At 48.9% G+C, this 21,671-nt stretch overlaps 1 protein-coding gene across 1 annotated transcript in view; it reads left to right on the forward strand.

Moving 5' to 3' along the window:
* LOC128343883 (zinc finger protein 850-like) overlaps positions 1–21,671 on the forward strand; it is a 43,930-nt gene that overhangs the window by 14,804 nt on the left and 7,455 nt on the right. The window contains exons 7-11 of the mRNA XM_053293317.1: positions 14,774–14,949; positions 15,186–15,425; positions 19,050–19,472; positions 19,988–20,111; positions 20,412–20,500. Coding sequence (XP_053149292.1) covers positions 14,774–14,949; positions 15,186–15,425; positions 19,050–19,472; positions 19,988–20,111; positions 20,412–20,500 — 1,052 coding nt within the window. The remainder of the gene's footprint in view (positions 1–14,773; positions 14,950–15,185; positions 15,426–19,049; positions 19,473–19,987; positions 20,112–20,411; positions 20,501–21,671) is intronic.

Below are 21,671 nucleotides of genomic sequence, written 5' to 3' on the forward strand. Positions count from 1 at the left end.
TCCCCTCTCTCTAAAAAGTTAACAGGAAGTGAACCCTGTCTTGACTGATAGGCTGGTGAACTTCAGGGCTCTGCCAATCAACACACCAGGTGGGTGGGACCTAGAGAGCTGTTGCCAGGAAGAAGGGAGTTCTTTGTTAGAAGAAGCTAGGCTGGAGGTGCACAGGAGGACATGTGGCCATGGAGATTGGCTGCAGGAGAATAAATCTGCAGATCCTTGAAAGACAGGAGGGCAGGAAGCTTGAATTCCCACCAGGAGGTGTTTGAGTTCAAGGAAAAGGCAAGTTTAGTCAACAGAAAAGTTTGTTTACTCAGACATTGTGTCAAGGACATTATATCTCTTTGGTGTGTGTTCTCTGCATATTGTTCTGTTATAGTTTACCTGCAATGTAAGTGAAATAAGAATCTCTAGCTGCGCTCAACACACCTAGAGCGTTGCAAAAGCCTTTGTAAACATTTAAGCGTGCATTAAGACAACCTATTTTTGTAATCCTACTAAGTAATCTTAACTGTATCTAGAAGCTGAGAGAACCTCAGATGGAAGCCTTCTGTAGTAATTGAATAAAGCTGTTTTAGTTCTTTCCTTTTTACAAGCCTCTCCAAGTTGATTTTTAACTCAAGAAAAGAGGTGGCCAAAGGGAGATTTCAATGGTTCAAACACGTCCTCATACGTTCAGCAGCTATCAGTTTTCCCATCACGTGTAGGCTTGCATGTGGAAGATTTTTGTACTTGTCCAAGAGCCAGCCAAATTAAGAGAGGTTTTCCCCCTGGGTTATCCCTCCCAAGCCCAGAGAGTTTCTGTAGACAAAACCAGAGGAAGTAGCTGGCTGGCCTCTGGGAGGAAGTGGCTGGCCGGCCAGTGGGCAAGAAGAAGTGGCCTCTGGCAGGAGGAGCTCAGCTGGCCGGTGGGCAGGAGGAGGTGGCGGGCCAAGGCAGCTGGCAGAGGAAGGGCCGCCGGGTGGCTGGCTGGCTGGTGGGCTGGCAAGGAAAATAAGCACCAGGGCGGGAGAGAGAAAATGTCTGCCCCAGATGCTCTGTACCTGGCCCAGCTAGTTTGTTAATTTATCCAAAGTGCAACCTGTTTAGTCTCAAGAATTCTGGTATCAAACATCTTGCCGGAGTAACTCCCTGTGCCCACAGCATTTCTGCTCACAGAAGACTTTATGATAGAGCTAGCTATGCTAGATGATGTTTTTACACAAGGGTGTCAACTGACGCCACAATGCAATCAACCTTCGGGCTCATTGAGTTTAAATTTTCAAATATTGCAGGGACGGTCTGAACTGTTAATAAACCTTGATCTCTGATAAAGTCTGCTGATAACCTGGGGCAGTCACCTGGTTCCAGCCCTCCAACCTGTGCAGGAGATAGGCTCAGTAAAGACACTTGTGCAGGAGATAGGTTCATTAAAGACTCTTTATCATTTACCAGGGTATTATCCCCCTGCAGCTTCTTTCTTTGATAACTATTGCTGCTTCAATTAGCTCAAGCTGTTTCAAGAGAAAATAATCTGTTACCCTTTAGTAAAAACCAAATTATCTAAAAAGAAACAAAAACTAGGCAAAAGGTCAGTCTGATCAACAGTGCTCTGGCTGATTAAGTGCATAACTCCTCTAGGGAACAAACTGCAAACAGAAGATCAGAGTTTAAGGAAAAGGGGTGGAGGGACACACAACTAAATAACTCCTCTTCTAAGAGAGTGTTCAGACATAATATAGCATAAGCAGACTAGAGAAGCTTTAAAAGGTTTAAAAATTCAGACATATGGGCAGAAATAATTCCCACTGAATGGAGCTAACAGAACCAGCAGCTTTCATGACACCATCTTGGCTCTCCCCCCGCCCCAATGATTATTTTGTCTGTTCTCGTAACAGTCCTGTGGGGCTAAGAGAAAAGTGACTGGCCCAAAGTCACCTAGTGAGTTTCATAGCTGAATGGGGATTTGAACTTGGGTCTTCGCTGTCCTAGTCCAACACTCTAACCCAGTGATCTTCACTGTTTAGATGGTGGAGGGCACTAGTGATGTATAGTAGATTAGAAAATAGAATGCACAGCTTGAAATAGTTTGGATATAGTTAGTTCTTTGCAAGATAATTTGCTTTGCCTGTCAGTGCAAAGCACTGTCAAAGCTTTGTCCGTCTAGTAGATTTCCATCCCCCAAAGGTTACAGCGACCGTGGAATGTGGTATGAGCTGATAACGGTGGGGAGACTGGCTGTCTGCCTGCGTATTTGTTGTATGGCCTTGGTTAGGCACCCTGGCATCAACATGCTGTTTTCTTGTGTAGATGACTTTTGCATTTTTCTTGTATAAAGGTATGGCTGTTTGAAATGATTCTTTGTCCTGCACATTGGCATTAGCCAAGGCAGCACCTCTGTACTTAAGGCAGAATAAATCTTTGATCTTAAAGTCCTCTCGCCTGGGCTGATATTGGGCTCCATCTGCCCAGGAACGAACCTCCCCTATTGGGGTCAAGTCTACCCCGATACACCACTAGCGCACACACTCCCTGCCACCAGTGTGCGCCCATCCTGCCACAGTGCATGCCGCCTCATGCCTTCTGTCACGGGCCCAAACTTGGCCCAGGGGCTACCCCGGCAGTGTATACTCCAACATCAAGAGGAGATGGCACAGCTCCCATCTTCCCCTCCTGCCACAGTGGCATAAGGCTCAGATGCTTCACACGGCAGTCCAGTATGGGAAGGGAAGGAACCTCATCTCACCATGTGGATTGTTACTTACATAATTATCTAACAGTGCAATCCTATGCATGTCCATTCAGAAGTGAGCCTGGTTGAGTTCAGCAAGCATTACTACCAGGAAAGGGTGCACAGGATTGCAGCATTACTATACACAATGGCTGGGATCCTGACTTAATCCTTCTCAAAGTAGACTCATTGACATAATGGAATTTAAGTTTGTGAAGTCCCATTATTTCAATGAATCTTCTATGAGTAGGGCTAAGTCAGCATCCTGGCTAATTGGTTCAAAATTGCTGTTTAAAACACTATGAGGCGGGACTTCGATCAGTGAGACCCGCTTTGTAAGGGTGAGTGGGGAGAGCAGGCTTAGCCCACTCTCCCCACACACAAGCAGACAATCTGCCCTGGGCGGCCGAACCAGCCGCCCACACGACTGCCGGCTCCGTAACGGAGCCGGCAGATGCTGGGGGGAGCAGGGGCCGATCAGCCCCCAGAAGCTCCAGCATGCCCTGCGCAAGTGTGCAGAGCACGCTGGAGAGGCCCCTGGAGCCAGGAGGCGGCTTTTCGCTTCCCCTCCGGGTGCCTACTCATGAGTAGCTGCAGCATGGAGCTGCGCCGCAGCAACTCATGATCGGGAAGTCCGGGTTGGCGGAGCGCTTGTTCCACTAACCCGGGCTTAGGGGAGGGCTACATACGCGGGTGGCCCGCTTTGACTCAGCCGGGCTTGGCTGCGAGCCCGGTGAGTCTCACAATCGGTGGAAAGCGGGCGAAGCACCCTTAGCCCGCTTTCCACTGATCGTCAGAATAGCTCCTATATATTTTTTGGTTTGGCCCACATTAAAAAAGCACTGGAATAAATTCACACACATACTGCTCCTGGGCTACTACCCTTGCTGAGACTCAGTTTTGATTGGCAGCCGCTCTCCAGGCTTTCCAGAAGAGAAAAACATTTCCTAAACCTGTCGCCAGATACTTGGGACAACAAGGACATTTACACACAGCAGGCTTCACCGCTGGTTTCAGGGGCATAACTACTATTAGGCAAGGGGAGGCAGCTGCCTGGGGGCACCCCACGCCTCGAGGGGCCCCCCAGAGGCAAGTCACATGACTATATATTGTGAAGGGTGTGTGTGTGTGTATCAGTGAGCGGCACATCTTAAAATTTTGTCTCTGGGCCCACTCCAGCCTTGTTACGCCCCTGGCTGGTTTACTGGGAAGCTTTACTGCAAACTTTCGGTCTTATGTTTTGTCCCAAAAAACCCGACGCAAATATGGATTTTTTTTTTACACCTGATATAAATCAGGCTACACTCTTAATGCACAGTGGAAAAACCTGAATTGTGTGTGAACTGCACCCTGATAGGGACTTTGGGGTAAATCTGGCCGATATCTGAACGCACCCCCTCCATTCTGGAGGAGATGTGAGTTAAAGGGCTTTGAAAGCCCCATGTGAAAAACTTCCAGGAAATCATGCCTGGGATTGAACCCGGAACATTCTGCCCCCTATATTGGAGGGTTTTTGCAAGTCAGCTGTGAGCTGTGGAGGGCTCTGAGTCTGATGGCAGTCTGAAGAGGCCTTTACTGGAGTTAGGACCATTTTCTGCCTAGCTCCTGATTGACTTCACTGACCAGGTCCAGCTACATTTCAGAGAGAGGAGGGTCATCTTTCCCTGCCCCGCTACTAGGAGAAATTCTGCCAAGGATTGATCCACATTTCCTGAGTGATAAGTTTGGGTTCACTTCGGGTTTCAGAGATTTGTGCTCTCTCCTTGTTACTTCGTTTGGCAGAGAGAGGATGAGGGACCTCTGCTAATTTTACTTTGCCCAATAAAGTTACTCCTGCTAACAGAGCAAAGAGGCACCTTTTAACGTGGTGATACTCTTTATTTAGCAGGGGGAGAGTAATTGGTCCTATCCACCCCCAGCACTGTACCTCCAGTGACTGTTGCTGGTGTCTATTTTATGGGGTTTTTTTTAGATTGTGAGCCCTTCGGGGAGAGGGAGCCAACTTATTTATTTGTTTATTTCTCTTTGTAAACCTCTTTGAAAACTGTTGTTGAAAAGTGCTATATGAATATATTATTATTATTATTATTATTAGTAGTAGTAGTAGTAGTAGTAGTTGTTGTTGTTGTTGTTCTCAGGGAAGGCTCTTCACTTAGGGCAAAGTGGGCAACGCTCTCCCAAAATTTCAGTGCCACCATCATTTTAGATAACTCACTGCCTCCCTGTGTGTGGCTGTCCTCCACACTTCCCTGCCTGCAGCTTGCCTGCCCAGCAATGTTTACATAGAGTGGGCGCTGGTAGCAGGCTCCTATTGAAAAGGCTGAACAGTGTTCCCCCCTTCATTTAAATATTAATGAGGCAGCAGCCAATGAAAATGCCTGCCTTTGTTTTCATAAAGTGGGCAGAAATTGAAACAACTTGATAGGAGACATCATGTGGATTGACTACCCTATCAGCCAATCAGAGTGGCCAGAGGGAAGGGCCATCTATTTTGAGAGAGGCAAGGAAAAAAAGAGCAGGAATCGCCATTTTGTTTAGCACAGCTGTGCTTATGGGAACAGTTCCTCCTGCATAGTGTGAGGAATGGACTTGAAAATAAGATGTTCAGTTCAGCAAAGAAACAAACTCCATAGGATTGGGCAATGTTTAAGTGGTGGTGGTGAGTATATTTGTTGTACCCTTGAAATTTGTCTCCCTGTCTGCCCTGAATGAATGTGCTTCAACTTGTTTGTATTTGAGAGTTTTTCTTATGTTCAGAAACCAAGCTACCCCTCAAGGCAGTTGCTGTGTTTGCCATATGTTCCTAAAGTAAATATCAATTGCATGAACCCTTTTCAAAAGCTCCTTCTATCCCTATGAATAAATATGCCAGCTTTGCTTCTCCCCCCACCCTCAAAATGAATCATTTCCATCTACTTAAAATGGTGGATGGCTAGCTTTGCTTTGTAGTTTTTATAACTGCAAGTACAGTATTTAACATTTAGCAACTGCTGGTCTTGAGGATTCCTACTTTTCCTAATTAATTTGTAGTAAATCTTTCAGCCTCTTAGCCCAAATTTGATAGTTCCCTTCTGAAGACTAGAGGAATGTTTTTCCCCTTTGAGTTGCATATTGTTCTCTCCTGCCTCCTTAACATCTGTTTATTCAGACATCATTAAGGTCTTCTGCATTTGCATTAAAAAGGGATCACTCACTTATTTTGTCTACCTTCCACAGTCGATCTCGAATTAATGGAGGCTTGTTAAAGAGAGATGGAGAGTAATTTGGCTGAGAGTAATTTGGCTTAGTGAATGAGAAGGGTTATGTGGTGGGTTGTGCTGTGGTGATCATATTCCAAAATGGAATGGACCACACATTTAAACTAGTTTGAAACAGCTTTCATCATTTTGGGCCTCCTGACCCTCCAAAAAAAAAAAGTGGGGGTGGGGGAACTGCAATTTTGTGCAAATGCTGAGACGCCTTTATTAGAACCCTTTCATCAAAGAACTGCAGCTCCCAGTGCCTGGGTGGTGAGGGACCATAATGATTAAGCAGGTTTGAATCTGGCTTAAAATGTGTAGACGTGCCCTTAAGAGTCATGTCTTAAGAGGAATATTGGTTTTTATCAAAGACCTTAAAGGAACTGGCATACCTCTTCTTTTTGCAACAGCACTCCTCCTCCAGTTTGTGCAAATAATGTATTTTTGTGTTTTGTCCTTAGACAAAACCTCCCCCATGTGCCAGCCTCCCAACTGGAGAGGAGACTTTTGCTCATGTTAGACTGGCCAGGGGATGGTGTGAGAGTACAAAGGGCATTTGAGCTGCTGCAGGGAGGGCAATGCTGCAAGGTGGATGTTGGTGGGGCCAGGAGGTGCTCGGGAGGTGAGTCCGGGGAGCGGTGGGGGGGAGGAGTGGAATTCTTCATGCCCTCTGCCTTGAGGTGCACACCACCGGGGAGTTGCTATCTCATCTCCTGCCCAAACAGGCAGTTTCAGCCTCTTGCTGGCCCTGGAGAGAAGCAAAGGCAGGCTATTAGCAAGCGGGTCCGCAGAGTGCAAAACCAGAGACAGCTCCCAGAGGGGCCCGGACAGACCCAGCCACGGGGGAGAAGCGAGGGGGGGTCCACATCCATAAGTGGGCATTTGCAAGAGAAGAGGGACTGTGCATTGGGCTGTGTGGGATGGTGGTGGCCTAGGGTTTCCCAGAGCAAAGATTGTGTGGAAGAGGGGGATGCCAAGCAGAAAAGTGGGGAGTGGGCACAGGAAATTCTCCGGTGGAGATGCCCGGATAGTGCATAGGGTGAGAGAAACAGAAGAGGGACAGCTCCACATGGGGCTGGGGCTGGAAAAAGAAAGCGAGAGATCTCCCACACACAGACACACACGTCGTAATATGTTGATATGGCCCAGCCATATTAAGATGTTACATTGTACAAGTGTACATAGGTTTGTACGCTTGTACATGTTTTGTGAAATTATTTATTTATTTGGCACATTTCTATACTGCCCCTTATGCAAATCTCTGGGTGGGTTACACAAGGGAGGCAGCCCTTGAATTGGGAAGGGAAGAGGAAGCGAGAGATCCCCTACCTTACATGATTTGAACCCTGAGACACCCATAGCCAGAGCTTCTTCCACTCCGGTGTGCTTAGCCAGGAAGTGCTGATGGTGGAATCCTGTGGGAAGGCATCCAGACAGCCCTTTGGAAATCTTGGAACTACTTTGAAAAGGGTTTACCCTTCTTGATTTATTCGACAGAAACCTTGGTTGCTAGCTAGGATCACTAAAATTTTGTTTCTAAAACCCCTTTCAGCCACAAGAATGTCATACTGCAGAGCGCATAATGTGTTGCTTTGGCAGGACTGACAAGCTCCAGCAGTCCTTGCTTTAAGAAAGAGACGTACTAAAGAGCAGGGAGATCTTGCAGGATTCCTGGAAGCTGCCTTGGAGGGCAGAGCGGAGATGGGAAAGGAACACTCAGCTGGCCCTGCAGCAGGAAGGGACCCTCTAGCCAAACAGACTAAGAGCAGTGAGCAACTCTGGGAAAGAACCGTGCAGGAGATGCTGGGTGAGGATGGAATCGGCTCAGCTATAAAGTGCTACAGACTCAGACAGTTCTGTTTCCAGGAGACTGAGGGCCCCCGAAAACGTTGCAGCCAAATCCACAGTCTTTGCTGTCAATGGCTGAAGCCAGAAAAGCACGCAAAGGCTCAGGTCCTGGACGTGGTGACTCTGGAGCAGTTCCTGACTGTCCTGCCCCCGGAGATTGAGAGCTGGGTCAGAGAATGTGGAGTGGAGACCAGTTCTCAGGCAGTGGCCCTGGCAGAAGGTTTCCTCCTGAGCCAGGCAGAGGCCAAGAAGCAGGCAGAGCATCGGGTGAGAGCGCCTCTTTCATCCTGGTCCCTTCTATGGGCTGAAAATATGTATGAGACTATCCTAGACATCCCCTTTTGGCCCATTTCAGGACTGGGGTTGGTATTCCAGCAAGTCTGTCTCCAGCTTTTTTCTTTAGACTGCACCGTGCCTGGATGACAATTCTGAGATATTGATTTTTATTTTAAAACCCTGGAAGGCCAGGCCAAACAGATAGGTCTTAAGGGCTCTCCTAAAGGCCAATAATGAACTCAGATTATGGATTTCTGCCGGGAATGCATTCCACAGACCAGGAGCATCTACAGAGAAGGCCCGCCTCTGAGTCGCCACCAGACGTACCGGTGGTAACTGGAGACAGACCTCCTCGGATGACCTTAATGTGCGGTGGGGATTGTGCAGAAGAAGGCACTCTCTAAGGTAATTTGTCACCTGATCCTAGGGAAGCGGTGGATGTCCTGAATTGGGCATTGGAGGCCATGATGGGTTGGATGTGGGCTAATAAACTGAGACTGAATCCAGACACGACGGAGGTAATGTTGGTTAGTAGGAGAGCCAGTCAGGATGAGGTGATTCTACCTGTTCTAGATGGGGTTGCATTCCCCTTGAAGGAGCAAGTATGCAGCTTGGGGGTATTACTGACCCGGCTCTGCTTTTGGAAGCTCAGGTGGAGGCGGTGGCCAGGGGTGCCTTCGCACGGTTTTGGCTGGTGCGCCAGCTGCGTCTCTTTCTCGAGAAGGCAGATCTGGCCACAGTTACCCATGCTTTAGTCACGTCATGGCTAGATTACTGTAACATGCTCTATGTGGGGCTGCCCTTGAAGAATATCCGGAAATTACAGCTTGTACAAAATGCGGCAGCTAGGGTTCTATCTGGAGCTGCCAAGTGTGATCATATCACACCTATTTTGAAAGAGCTGCACTGGTTACCAGGCTCTGTTGTCGTGCATGCGGGACAGGGCCTTCTCTGTTGCTGCCCCCAGACTTTGGAATGCTCTCCCAGTGGCCATTCACTCCTTTGGCTCCCTCACAGTTTTCAGAAAGCTTGTTAAATCTTGGCTTTTTATCCAGACCTTTACATGATTGTTTTATTGCTGCTTCTGTGTGTTTTTATCCATGTACAGTTTTTATGTTTGTATTGTATATATTTTAAATCAGATTTGTTGTCATACTTAATACTTTTAACTGTCATTTTTATTATATGCTTTGTAACTTTTGTAAACTGCCTTGGAATTGTGTTTAATGAAAGGTGGAATATAAATTTAACAATAAATAAAAATAAGCCATCCAGGGCTTTAAAGGTAATGAGATGATCTGGCGCACAGCATCTGTGCCCCTAGTTAGCCACCGTCGCCACCGCTTCCGTCCATGCCCATCTCCTTCTCCACCCGCTGCCTGCCATCTCCTTTTGCACTGCTTGCTCGCCCCCGCCAGCCAGACAGCTGCAGGTCACGGCCACCCAGCTGCCCACCTGCCAGTCATGGCCGCCGCTTCCCCTCTGTGGCCGGCCAGCCTGGCTGCTGCTTCTGTCCGGTAGCTCTCCGAACTCTCACAAGAGCTGCCACGCATGGCGTTTGCCATGGGTACTTAGAATTAAATATATAGATTAAATATATAGATAATGAGCACTTTGTATTTTGCCCGGAAACATATTGACAGCCAGTGCAGCTGTTTCAAAATAGGCATAATATGGCCTCTCCGGATTGCCCTAGAGACCAATCTGGCTCCCGCATTTTGAACTAACGAAAATTTCTGAACTACTTACAAAGGCAGCCCCACATAGTCAGAGCAGGTCTTAGTCTCTCTCTCTCTCTCTCTCTCTCTCTCTCTCTCTCTCTCTCTCTCTCTCTCTCTCTCTGTGTTACTTGTTAGGATTACTTGTTAGGGTTAAGATATCACAGGGCTAGGAGTTCTTAGGAGTTCTTACCTAACTCCAGTGTTTACTTAGTGGGTGCCTGGAGGGGGTGGAGTCAGCCAGGGCTGGGAGAGGCCCCACATTCCTTTCCTTTGACTCGCATCCTGTGTGACAGTTGGAAGGCTACTCTAAATATGATGTGAAGGACCGAGAACATAGCGAACAGGGATAGCAAACAGGACATAGGAGTTTTACAGGGATAGCAAACAGACGTAGGAGTTTTGCAGGAGTTTAGCGGGAAGTGTGTGGGGGAGCCTGGAACAAGCCCCTGCAATCACAAGGAACCTGGTGGAGAAGAGAACGTAAGTACATATCCCTCCCTCGTTTCTCTCATATTCTTGGGAAAGGCTGTTTGGACACTTAAATAGCTGACCATTACAGCTGAGACCTATCCTAATAAACTATCTAATAAACGGACAATAAGCTCCCTAAATACTGTAAACAGCCAACAAAAACAGTATGAAGATAGAAGGTCAGCAGAGGAAGGGGCACTTCCCAGTGTATTGCACAGAGTGCCACATGTATGACTATTTGCCCCATGGGCAGAAGTCATGGGTGTGTGCTCGGTGCAAGGAGCTCCTGGCTCTTAGGGAACAAATCCGTTCCCTTGAGACCAAGGTGGCAGATCTGGGGAAGCTCAGAGAGGCATGTGGACGAGACCATCAGGGATGTGATAGAGGCATCCCACTCCAGGGCTGGTAGCTTCTCTGCTGTCAGGGAGATTAAAGGTCTTGGGCAAGGAGGACATCGGTCTGAGGAAGAGGGAAATGCTCCTTTAGAAGGGATCCCTTCTGTGGATGATGAGACCATATCCTCTCGCACAGGGGATACTTCTCTGGGGGGTGGGGGCCTCCTTGTAGTTGGTGATTCGATCATTAGAGGGATAGAGAGATGGGTTTGTGACCCGCGTGTTGACCGCACGGTGACTTGCCTGCCTGGTGCGAAGGTTGCGGACATTACGCAGCATCTAGACAGGCTCCTAGGCAGTGCTGGGGAGGAGACAGCTGTCGTGGTGCACGTCGGCACCAACGATGTGGGGAAATGCAGTTGGGAGGTCCTGGAAGCCAAATTTAGGCTGATAGGTAGCATTTTGAACTCCAGGACCCCCAAGGTAGCATTCTCAGAAATGCTACCTGTTCCACGCGCAAGTACAGGCAGAGCTGAAGGGTTTCAATGTGTGGATGAGACGTTGGTGCCGGGAGGAGGGGTTTAGATTTGTTAGGCACTGGGACACATTTTGGGGTAAGCAAGGCCTGTACAAAAGGGATGGGCTGCACTTGAACCAAGATGGAACCAGACTGCTGGCGCTTAAAATCAAAAAGGTTGCAGAGCAGCTTTTAAAATGACACCTGGGGAACAGCCGATGGGAGCTGGGCAGTATCCTGTTTGGAAAAAGCCATCCTTTAAAGTGTGAGGCTGCAAAGAATTCAGATAAAAAAGAAGGGGACAGAGCAGAACCGCACAGAGAGCAGACAGGAGCCTGTGCCAACTGGTCAGAGAATAAAAAGAATAGCATACATCAGGGGAGAGATTCAGCATATAGGTGCTTATATGCCAATGCCAGAAGCCTCCAAGCCAAGATGGGTGAGCTGGAGCGCTTGGTTGCTAACGCAGAAATAGATATAGTGAGCATAACAGAAACATGGTGGAACAGTGAGAACCGGTGGGACACTGTTATCCCTGGGTATAAACTCTATAGAAAGGACAGGGAGGGGCGCCTTAGAGGAGGGGTAGCACTGTATGTTAAAGAAGGGATAGGATCTAACAAGCTAGAAAACCTAGGTGGACTGGAGTCCTCCACAGAAACCCTGTGGGTGACTATACAAGGCCGGAAAGGGAACGTGCTGCTGGGGACGTGCTATCGCCCTCCAGATCATAATGCCGACAGTGACTGGGAGTTGCAGGAGGAAATCAGGGAGGCGTCAAGGAGAGGCAGGGCTATAATTATGGGTGACTTCAATTACCCACACATAGACTAGGTAAATTCACATTCAAGTCAGGACAAAGAGGTCAAATTTCTAGATACGCTAAATGACTGTGCCTTAGAACAGTTGGTCATGGAACCAACCAGAGAGAAGGCAACCTTGGATCTAATTCTGAGTGATACCCAGGACCTGGTGCGTGACGTCAGTGTCATCAACCCTTTAGGGAACAGTGACCACAGTGCCATCAAATTCAGCATACATGCGGGGAGAGAATCACCAAGGATGTCTAACACAGACATTTTGAATTTCAGAAGAGGAAACTTCTCCAAAATGAGAAGTATGGTGAAAAGAACGCTGAGGGGGGAAATCAGGAGAGTCACTTCACTCCAGAGTGCATGGAGTTTACTCAAAACCACAATTCTAGAAGCCCAGTTAGATTGTATACCTCAAAGGAGGAAAGGTACCACTAAGTCCAGGAGGATGCCAGCATGGATAACGGGTACCGTCAAGGAAGCCATAAAAGGGAAGAAGACTTCCTTCCGAAATTGGAAGGCCTGTCCAAACGAAGAGAACAGAAAGGAACACAAACTCTGGCAAAAGAAATGCAAGGTGAAAATAAGGGAGGCAAAAAGAGAGTTTGAGGAGCATTTAGCCAAAAGTATCAAGGGGAATAACAAAAACGTCTTTAAATACATCAGGAGCAGGAAACCTGCCAGGGAGGCGGTTGGACCATTAGACAATGAGGGAGTGAAAGGGATTATTAAGAAGGATATGGAGGTTGCAGAGAAGCTAAATGAGTTCTTTGTGTCCGTCTTCACAGCAGAGGATACTGAGCATATACCTGTTCCTGAACCAGGCTTTTTACAGGTGGGGGCTAAAGAAGTGAGTCAGATAGAAGTGACAAGAGATGATGTTCTAAACTGTCTGGAAAAACTGAAAGCTAACAAATCACCAGGGCCGGATGGCATCCATCCAAGAGTCCTCAAAGAACTCAAATGTGAAATTGCTGACCTCCTTGCTAAAATATTTAACTTATCCCTGAAATCGGGCTCTGTACCAGAGGACTGGAGAGTAGCAAATGTAACACCAATTTTCAAGAAGGGATCCAGGGGCGATCCAGGAAATTACAGGCCGGTTAGCCTAACGTCCGTTCCAGGCAAATTGATGGAAAGCATCCTCAAGGATAAAATTGTAAAGCACCTAGAAGAACAGGCCCTGCTGGGAGTGAGCCAGCATGGCTTCCGCAAAGGTAAATCTTGCATCACAAACCTTTTGGACTACTTTGAGAGTGTCAACGAATGTGTGGATCAAGGTGATCCAGTTGACATAGCATACCTGGACTTACAAAAAGCTTTTGACAAAGTTCCTCATCAGACTCCTGAGGAAACTCAGCTGTCATGGGATAAAGGGTCAATTTCATGTGTGGATTGCTAACTGGTTGAAAGACAGGAAACAGAGGGTAGGTATAAATGGAGAGTTTTCACAATGGAGGGAAGTAAGAAGTGGGGTCCCCCAGGGGTCTGTACTGGTCCCAGTGCTTTTTAATTTATTCATAAATGATCTAGAAGCAGGGGTAAGCAGCGATGTGGCCAAATTTGCAGATGATACCAAACTCTTCCGGGTAGTGAAATCCCAAACGGATTGTGAGCAGCTCCAAAAGGATCTCTCCAAACTGGGGGAGTGGGCGACAAAATGGCAAATGCAATTCAATGTTAGCAAGTATAAAGTGATGCACATTGGGACGAAAAACCCCAACTTCAAGTATATGCTGATGGGATCCGAGCTGTCAGTGACGGACCAGGAAAGGGATCTTGGGGTTGTGGTGGACAGCTCGTTGAACGTGTCGACTCAATGTGCGGCAGCTGTGAAAAAGGCCAATTCCATGCTAGGGATCATTAGAAAGGGGATTGAAAATAAAACGCCCTTATACAAAAAGTATAATGCCCTTATACAAAACTAGGGTGCGACCACACTTGGAGTACTGCGTACACTTCTGGTCACCACATCTTAAAAAGGACATTGTTGAACTGGAGAAGGTACAGAAGAGGGCAACCAAGATGATCAGGGGCCTAGAGCACCTTTCCTATGAGGCAAGACTACAACACCTGGGGCTTTTTAGTTTAGAAAAAAAACGACTGCGGGGAGACATTATAGAGGTCTATAAAATCATGCATGGTGTGGAGAAAATGGAGAGAGAGAAATTCTTTTCCCTCTCACACAACACTAGAACCAGGGTTCATCCCATGAAATTGATTGCCAGGAGGTCTAGGACCAACAAACAGAAGTACTTTTTCACACAACATGTGATCCACTTGTGGAACTCTCTGCCACAGGATGTGGTGACAGCCAACAACCTGGATGGCTTTAAGAGGGGTTTTGGATGACTTCATGGAGTAGAGGACTATCAATGGCTATTAGTCGGAGGGCTGCGGGCCACCTCCAGCCTCAAAGGCAGGATGCCTCTGAGTACCAGTTGCAGGGGAGTAATGGCAGGAGAGAGGGCACGCCCTCAACTCCTGTCTGAGGCTTCCAGCGGCATCTGGTGGGCCACTGTGCGAAACAGGATGCTGGGCTAGATGGGCCTCCTTGGGCCTGATCCAGCAGGGCTGTTCTTATGTTCTAGTAGCCACTCCGGCACCGGCCCTTCTCGGTTGATCGTTGCCAGGGACATCTCTGGGTTATCCTTTCTCACTAGCTCCAAGGCAGGACAGATTTGATTGGTTGAAGACATTTCGGCCACGCCTCCTTGGTGCTAGGAGGATAACCCCTCCCAGTTCTTTCTGTCCTCGCTCAGCTCCAGGCAGACGTGTTTTCCTTCAGCTCCTCGCTTTCTTCAGCATTTGTCTTCCTTTGTGAGTGTTTTTTCTCATTTCCAGAAGCACAACAACATCTGTCGTTGACCCTCTCAGAGCTAGAGCGCCACGGCTTCATCATCAACCGCGAAAAAAGTCAGTTCTCCCCGTCCCTCCAACTTATCCACCTGGGGGTCCTCATCAACACAGAGCAAGATCGCCTCTTCCCCCCACAAGAGAGGTTCACAACGCTGACAAGAAAGGTACAGAGTACCTTACAGTCTCCATCCCCTTAGCTGCTCTCTCTGGCGAGACTTCTGGGTCTGATGGTCGCTCCCATAGAACTAGTCTCATGGGCCAGGCTCCACTACAGACCTCTCCAGTGGTTTTCTGCTTCCCCACCAGCATTTCATTGCTTGGAGGCAAAGGTGGGTGTGAAGTTACCTCTATCTCTCCGGACAGCCCTTCACTGGTGGCTCTCCCCGGACCACCTCCTCAGGGGCAGGGGTTCCCGGACCCCCCTCCCCAAGATCATTGTGTCACGGACGCCAGCGACAGGGGTTGGGGTGCCCTTTGCCACAATCTGACAGCTCAGGGCATCTGCTCAGTCTCGGAGCAAAACCACAGCATCAACCGGAGGGAGCTTTGCGCCATCCGGTTGGCACTTCACTCTTTTCACTCCACGATCAGGAAGCGTCACGTTCTGGTGAGGACCGACAACACAACCGCCAAAGCGCATGTAAATCGGCAGGGGGGCTCGTGTTCATCCTCCCTTCATCAGGAAGTGGTTCTTCTCCTTTCCTGGGCGGAGAAAGAACTGCACTCCCTGACAGCTCATCACTTCAGGGGAGACCTGAACGTTCTAGCAGATTGGCTCAGCAGGGAGCATGTACAGCCAGGGGAGTGGTCACTCCATCCAGCAGTCTTCCAGCAAGTAGTAGACACAATGGGGAAGCCGACGGTCGACCTCTTTGCCTCTCCGCTGAATGCTCAACTGCCCCTATTCATTACCCGGTTTCCCTGCCAGATGGCAATGGCACGGATGCGCTGTCAACGGACTGGCCCTCTGCCCTCCTATACACTTATCCGCCGACCCCTGTAATCCCCAGGGTTCTGAGGAGTATACGTCTCATGCGGGCCCAAGTCCTCCTAATCGCTCCCTTTGGCCCCAGCGCCCCTGGGTCACGGAGCTACTGCATCTCTCCACACAACCTCCATGGGAACTTCCGGTCCGCCCCGGCCGGCTATCCCAGGGGCCAGTCCTTCACCAAGACCCAGGATGGTTAAGGCTTCCCGCCTGGAGACCGAGCGGCGAGCCCTAAGGAAATTCGGGTATTCCAGAAGGTCATCTCCACGATGCTGGTATCCCGCAGGTCCTCCACCAACCGCATTTATCAGTGCACCTGGAGGGCCTTCCTGAGGTGGTCATCTCGACACTCCATCCCTAGGGGCACTGCTACTCTTCGCCACCTCCTTCTGTTCCTTCAGCAGGGGTTGGACAAAGGCCTTTGTTCCAACACCTTAAAACGACAAGCTGCATCGCTGGTCAGCCTAATCTCAGGAAATTCCCCTAGTTCCTGGCAAACGTACCCACACCTGGGACGTTTTTCTTTGGGGCGCAACTCTACTGTCTCCTCCGACGGTTCACCGCTTCCCTTCGTGGGATCTCCATGTTGTATTGAAAGCGCTCAAGAGAACCCCATTTGAGCCCCTCGCAAGCCTCCCTCTGCGGCTGCTCTCCTTCTAGCTCGCCTTTTGGTGGCAATTACGTCAGCACGACGAATTTCAGAGTTGAGAGCCTTGTTTATTCATAGATCGCTTTGCATCTCCTCCAAAGAAGCAGTAGGTATAATTCCACCCCCTTTCAGACCAAAGGTGGCTTCCGTTTTTTCATCAGTCTCAAGATGTTTTCCTCCCGTCATTCTGTCCACAACCGACCCATGAGCGGGAACGACTCTGGCACAACCTGGACGTTCGGCATTGTCTCAAAAAATATATTGCGCGTACCGCCTTGTTCAGAAGAAAGGTCCAAATGTTCGTCTCCTTCCACCCGAGCTCCATGGGTTCTCCTGGCTCAGCACCCACAATCGCACGATGGATACGGGCATGCATCTCGTTGGCGTATGAGACGCAACGCTTACTCCACCTTCAGGCATTTCGGCGCATTCCACTAAGGCAGCAGCCACATCAGCGGCCTTTTCAACCAATGCCCCAGTTCAGGACATTGCAGAGCTGCTACTTGGGCCGCCCCTTCTTCAGGCAGTTTTTGGTAGAAGGGTGCTCCAGCGGGTCCTCCCTCGGGAGTAGTCCGGAGCGCACCCGCCCCTGGCATTGGACAAGCTGTGGTATGTCCCAGAGGTGTCCCTGGCAACGATCAACCGAGAAAGGAGCATTGGTGTTCACTTACCGTGAAGGCTTCTTCTGGTTGATGTTGCCAGGGACACCTCGACCCACCCAGTTTGCGCTCCAGGCCTCTTTCCAAGGGGGGTCTTTTCTCAGACTTCTTCTCGAGATTTTTGGACTGTTTTCAGTCAGTTCTCTCCAGATTTTTTGTACATAGTTATACTGGTGGTTATTACCTGTTGTCTTTTCCCTGATTATCCAGTCCTTCCTTTGATGTCTCTCAGTGTCCTTCTCTCGGACAGCAAGAACTGGGAGGGGTTATCCTCCTAGCACCAAGGAGGCGTGGCCGAAATGTCTTCAACCAATCAAATCTGTCCTGCCTTGGAGCTAGTGAGAAAGGATAACCCAGAGGTGTCCCTGGCAACATCAACCAGAAGAAGCCTTCACGGTAAGTGAACACCAATGCTCCTATCTCATTTCTTCGGCTGCAGAAAGCAGGTCCCGGTGCCGCCTCCTCCAGACAAGGGCCTCTCCACGGAGGGAAATGCTCCCCCTTCCTTTAACCCTTCCCTTGCCTCTGCCTCCGCCAACCCAACCTGGACAGCTCCAGCCGCTGAAAGAGGAGCTCATGCCCCCCCCCGCCCCGAGAAGAAAGACGAGGCAGGCGGAGGGTTAAAGGGAGCGAGCGGAGCCTTCCTAGAGAGTCCCTGCAAAGGCTGTGACAGTGCAAAGAGACAGTGACTTCCAGCCACCATCCCCGCGGAAAGGAGTCTTTGCTTTTGTGATTTGCAGCATGGGCCTCGCGGGGACCTGGTGAGTGTGTAAGTGATTGTGGAGTGCAGCAAGGTAGGGAAAGCAATGCAAAGCAGGGGCGGGGGGAGAGCCAATGGGGGGGATTTCCTCCCGTCACTTCTAGAGTTGGGGCTTTCGTCCCTATGGGAACCTAAAGATTCAGCTTCCGAGCTTTGGAAAAAGAGAAGATTGTAGCAAATTGGTCCTCCCCTGCAAAAACAGGGGATGTCCTCGGTGGTGTGGGCTCTGCTTACTTCGTTCCTTCTTCCCACTCACATGTTATGTTCAGCCCTTGTACAATGAGTGTACAGATTTGTACACAAGTACAATGATTCATACATTATGTTGAACACAGCTGCAGCAGTACATCATGCATTTGAGGAGCCCATACCCCCGCCAAGTTCACTTCTAACATGGACACAGCAGGTACAACCATTCACAAAAGCACATGTACAAGTGTACAGATATCTGTACACTTGTATAGTGTAATGTCTGAATTGGGTTTCAGTTGCAAGGGATCCACATTGGGAAGCAGGAGTTTTCAAGAGAAGGGTTGTTCATTTGAGACAGCCCCTTCCTGGATTGAGCACAAGAAATGGAAACACCCAGATGGTGGGTAGGGACAAAAAGGCAGAGGGGTGGTTCCAGATTGGTCTGGGAAGAGAAATGTAAGGCAATTGTGGGAAAGGATCTTTGGAAGTGTGGGGAGAGAACAGCCCCAACAGTGAATAGAGAGGCAAGGCAAGGAAGCGGTCATGAAGGGGAGGGAGGTGTTGGGTGGAAAGAGGCATCAATAAAGAAAGTGGAGGGAGGAGAAATTATTTTGTGGTAATGAGATGTAAGTTTTGGGCAGTATAAAATTATGTTAAATAAATTAAAAAATGAGTTGTCGGAGGGGAGCTCAAGTCACTGGTTCCTTCATGAGTTTTGTCACTCATCCCATTTTTTAACAGTTGTTCTGAGCTGCCTGGGGAACAATCTGTTATGGAGCAGGCATTAATGCAATTATTTATTATGACAGGAGGAAGCTTTGGTTGCTAGCTGGAATCACCTACTTTTGTTATTAAAACACCTATCAGTTTCAAGAATGTAATACCTCAGACTGAATGATGTGTTGCCTTCACAGGACGTAATGGTCCCACCTCTCTGGACAGTCCTTGCTTTAGGAAAGAAGCTTCCTGAAGAGCAAGGAAACCCGGCAGTCTTGCTAGAATTTGCCTTGGAGTAGGGAGCAGAGATGGAAAAGGAACACTCAGCTGGCCCTGAAGCAGGAAGGGACCCTCTTGCCAGGCAGACTAAGAGCAGTGAAGAATTCTGGGAGAGAACTGTGCAGACGATGCTGGCTGAGGAGTGCACCAGCTCAGCTGCAAACTGTCAGAGACTCCGGCAGTTCTGCTACCAGAAGGGAAAGGGTCCCCGAGAGATTTGCAGCCAACTCCATGGCCTTTGCCATCAGTGGCTGAAGCCAGAAAAGCACACAAAGATGCAGATCCTGGACCTGGTGATCCTGGAGCAGTTCCTGACCATCCTGCCCCCTGAGATGGAGAGCTGGGTCAGAGAATGCGGAGCGGAGACCAGTTCGCAGGCGGTGGCCCTGGCAGAAGGTTTCCTCCTGAGCCAAGCAGAGGCCAAGAAGGAGAAAGAGCAAAAGGTGAGAGCATCTCTTTCATCTTGGTATCTCCCAGGGGCTGAATCCAGCAATGAGGGTGTTTTAGCAATCACAACTGATAGCCTTATTTTGGGAGTGGGAGGTGGGCGTGAGGATATTTGAGGAAGGGCTTTCCCAAGCTCCTTTCTTTTGACTGTGCCATACCTGGATGATGACTCTGAAATATTGATATCCCGCCTTTGGATTAAAAATCCAGAAGGTTTTAACAAAATGTATTAGAATGACTGCTACTACTAAACAAACATTTATATACAAGCTTTCAACAAAGGTTCTTAAACTGCTTTACATAGAAAAATAAGTAAGATGGTTCCCCATTCCCAAAAAGTTCCCCAGTCTAAAAAGAAACACCAGGTAGACACCAGCAACAGCTGTTGGGATGATGTGCTGGGGTTGGATAGGGACAGTTGTTCGCTCTGCGCCCCCCACCCCCACCCCAATATAAGAGAACAGCCACTTTAAAGCCATTTCCTCTCTCCAACCTTTCTCTGGTCTTTTAGTGGCAGGAGCCATCAAAGGTGGACCCCGATTTCTCCGTGGAAGAGCTGGCTGCATCAGACCGTAGAGGAGGTTTGCTGAATAGGAGGATCGTTCAAGAGAGTGAAGGAAGTGCCACCTCGCTGGGTAAGGAGTAATGGGGTGAACTGACACCTTCTGGACCTGACCCTCTAAGTAGAACCAGAACCAGTCCCAAGACTGACCCACTCAGCTCCAACCCAGAGAGATGACCTAAAAAGATACCATAGTTCATGATATTAAATGCCGCAGAGAGGTCCAGCAGAACCAACGGGGATGCACTCCCCTTGTCCAGTTCCTGGTGTACATCATCCACCAGGGCGACCAAGGCACCTTCAGTGCCATAACCAGGTCGATAACCAGATTGGCTTGGGTCCTGATGCTGTGTGTTTTTGGTTTCTTTTACAGGTTGTAAAATCTCAGCCATTCTTCCACTCGCATCCAAGCCTTCTACTCTTTCTGGCGGAGCAGAGATGGTCTCTGTTCAACTGGACCAGGTAAGGGAGGGATCCTGCAGGAGAATGTTGTGAGCTGCCCCAAGCAGTAACGTATTGTAGGGGAGGGGTATCAATATTTAAACTAAATAAATGAGAAGGGGGGCACAGACTGGAAACCTCTGTATCCTGCACATCACTCTGGATCTTAAAGGATTTGCCTCATTCCCTTGGCTTAGATTCTCCAAGCCGCCCACTCGGAAGGCTTGGAAGGCTACTAGGTGGAGCTCTGGCTCCCATAGGAGAACTCCCGTGAGCAGCCAAGATGATCAGGGGCCTGGTGCAGCTTCCTTATGAGGCAAGGCTACAGCATCTGGGTTTTTAGTTTGGAACAGAGGCAGCTGTGGGGAGAGAAGATAGAGGTGTATACAGTTATACAGGTGGGGTAGAGAGTGGACAGATCTTTGTCCTGGGACACAGCTTTGGAATTTCTGTACCCTGATCATCATTCTGGATCGTAAAGAATTTGCCTCATTCCCAGCTGCCCACACAGAAGGCTTGGAAGGCCACTGGGAGGAGCTCTGGGCCCCGTAGGAGAACTCCTGTGGGCAGCCAAGATGATCAGGGGCTTGGAGCAGCTTCCTTATGAGGAAGGCTACAGCATCTGGGACTTTTTAGTCTGGAAAAGAGGTGGCATGATAGAAGTGTATAACATTATTCATGGAGTAGAGAGAGTGCAAAGAGAGAGTTTTTCTCCCTCTCTCACAACACCAGGACCAGGGGCCATCCCATGAAACTGAAGGTGGGGAAATTGAGGCCCGACAAAAGGAAGTACTTTTTCACACAGAGCATAATTAATCTATGGAGTCCTCTGCCACGGGATGTGGTGATGGCCACCAGTTTGGATGGCTTTAAAATGGGCTTAGACAAATTCATGGAGGACAGATTTATCAATGGCTACTTGTCTGGTGACGGTGGGCCACCTCCAGCCTCAGAGGTAGGATGCCTGTAAATACCAGTTCTAGGGGAGCAACATCAGGAGAGAGGGCATGCCCTCACCTCCTGCTTGTGGGCTCCCTAGAGGCATCTGGTGGGCTACTGTTTGAAACAGGATGCTGGACTAGATGGGCCTTGGGCCTGATCCAGCAGGGCTGTTCTTAACATTTGTTTTTGCTTCAATGTGTTTCTCATTATTTTTAACCATCTATGTCCTATTGGAGGAGAAAGGGTTGTA

Source organism: Hemicordylus capensis, chromosome 2 (assembly GCF_027244095.1).
Source record: "Hemicordylus capensis ecotype Gifberg chromosome 2, rHemCap1.1.pri, whole genome shotgun sequence".
Lineage (NCBI taxonomy): Eukaryota > Metazoa > Chordata > Lepidosauria > Squamata > Cordylidae > Hemicordylus > Hemicordylus capensis.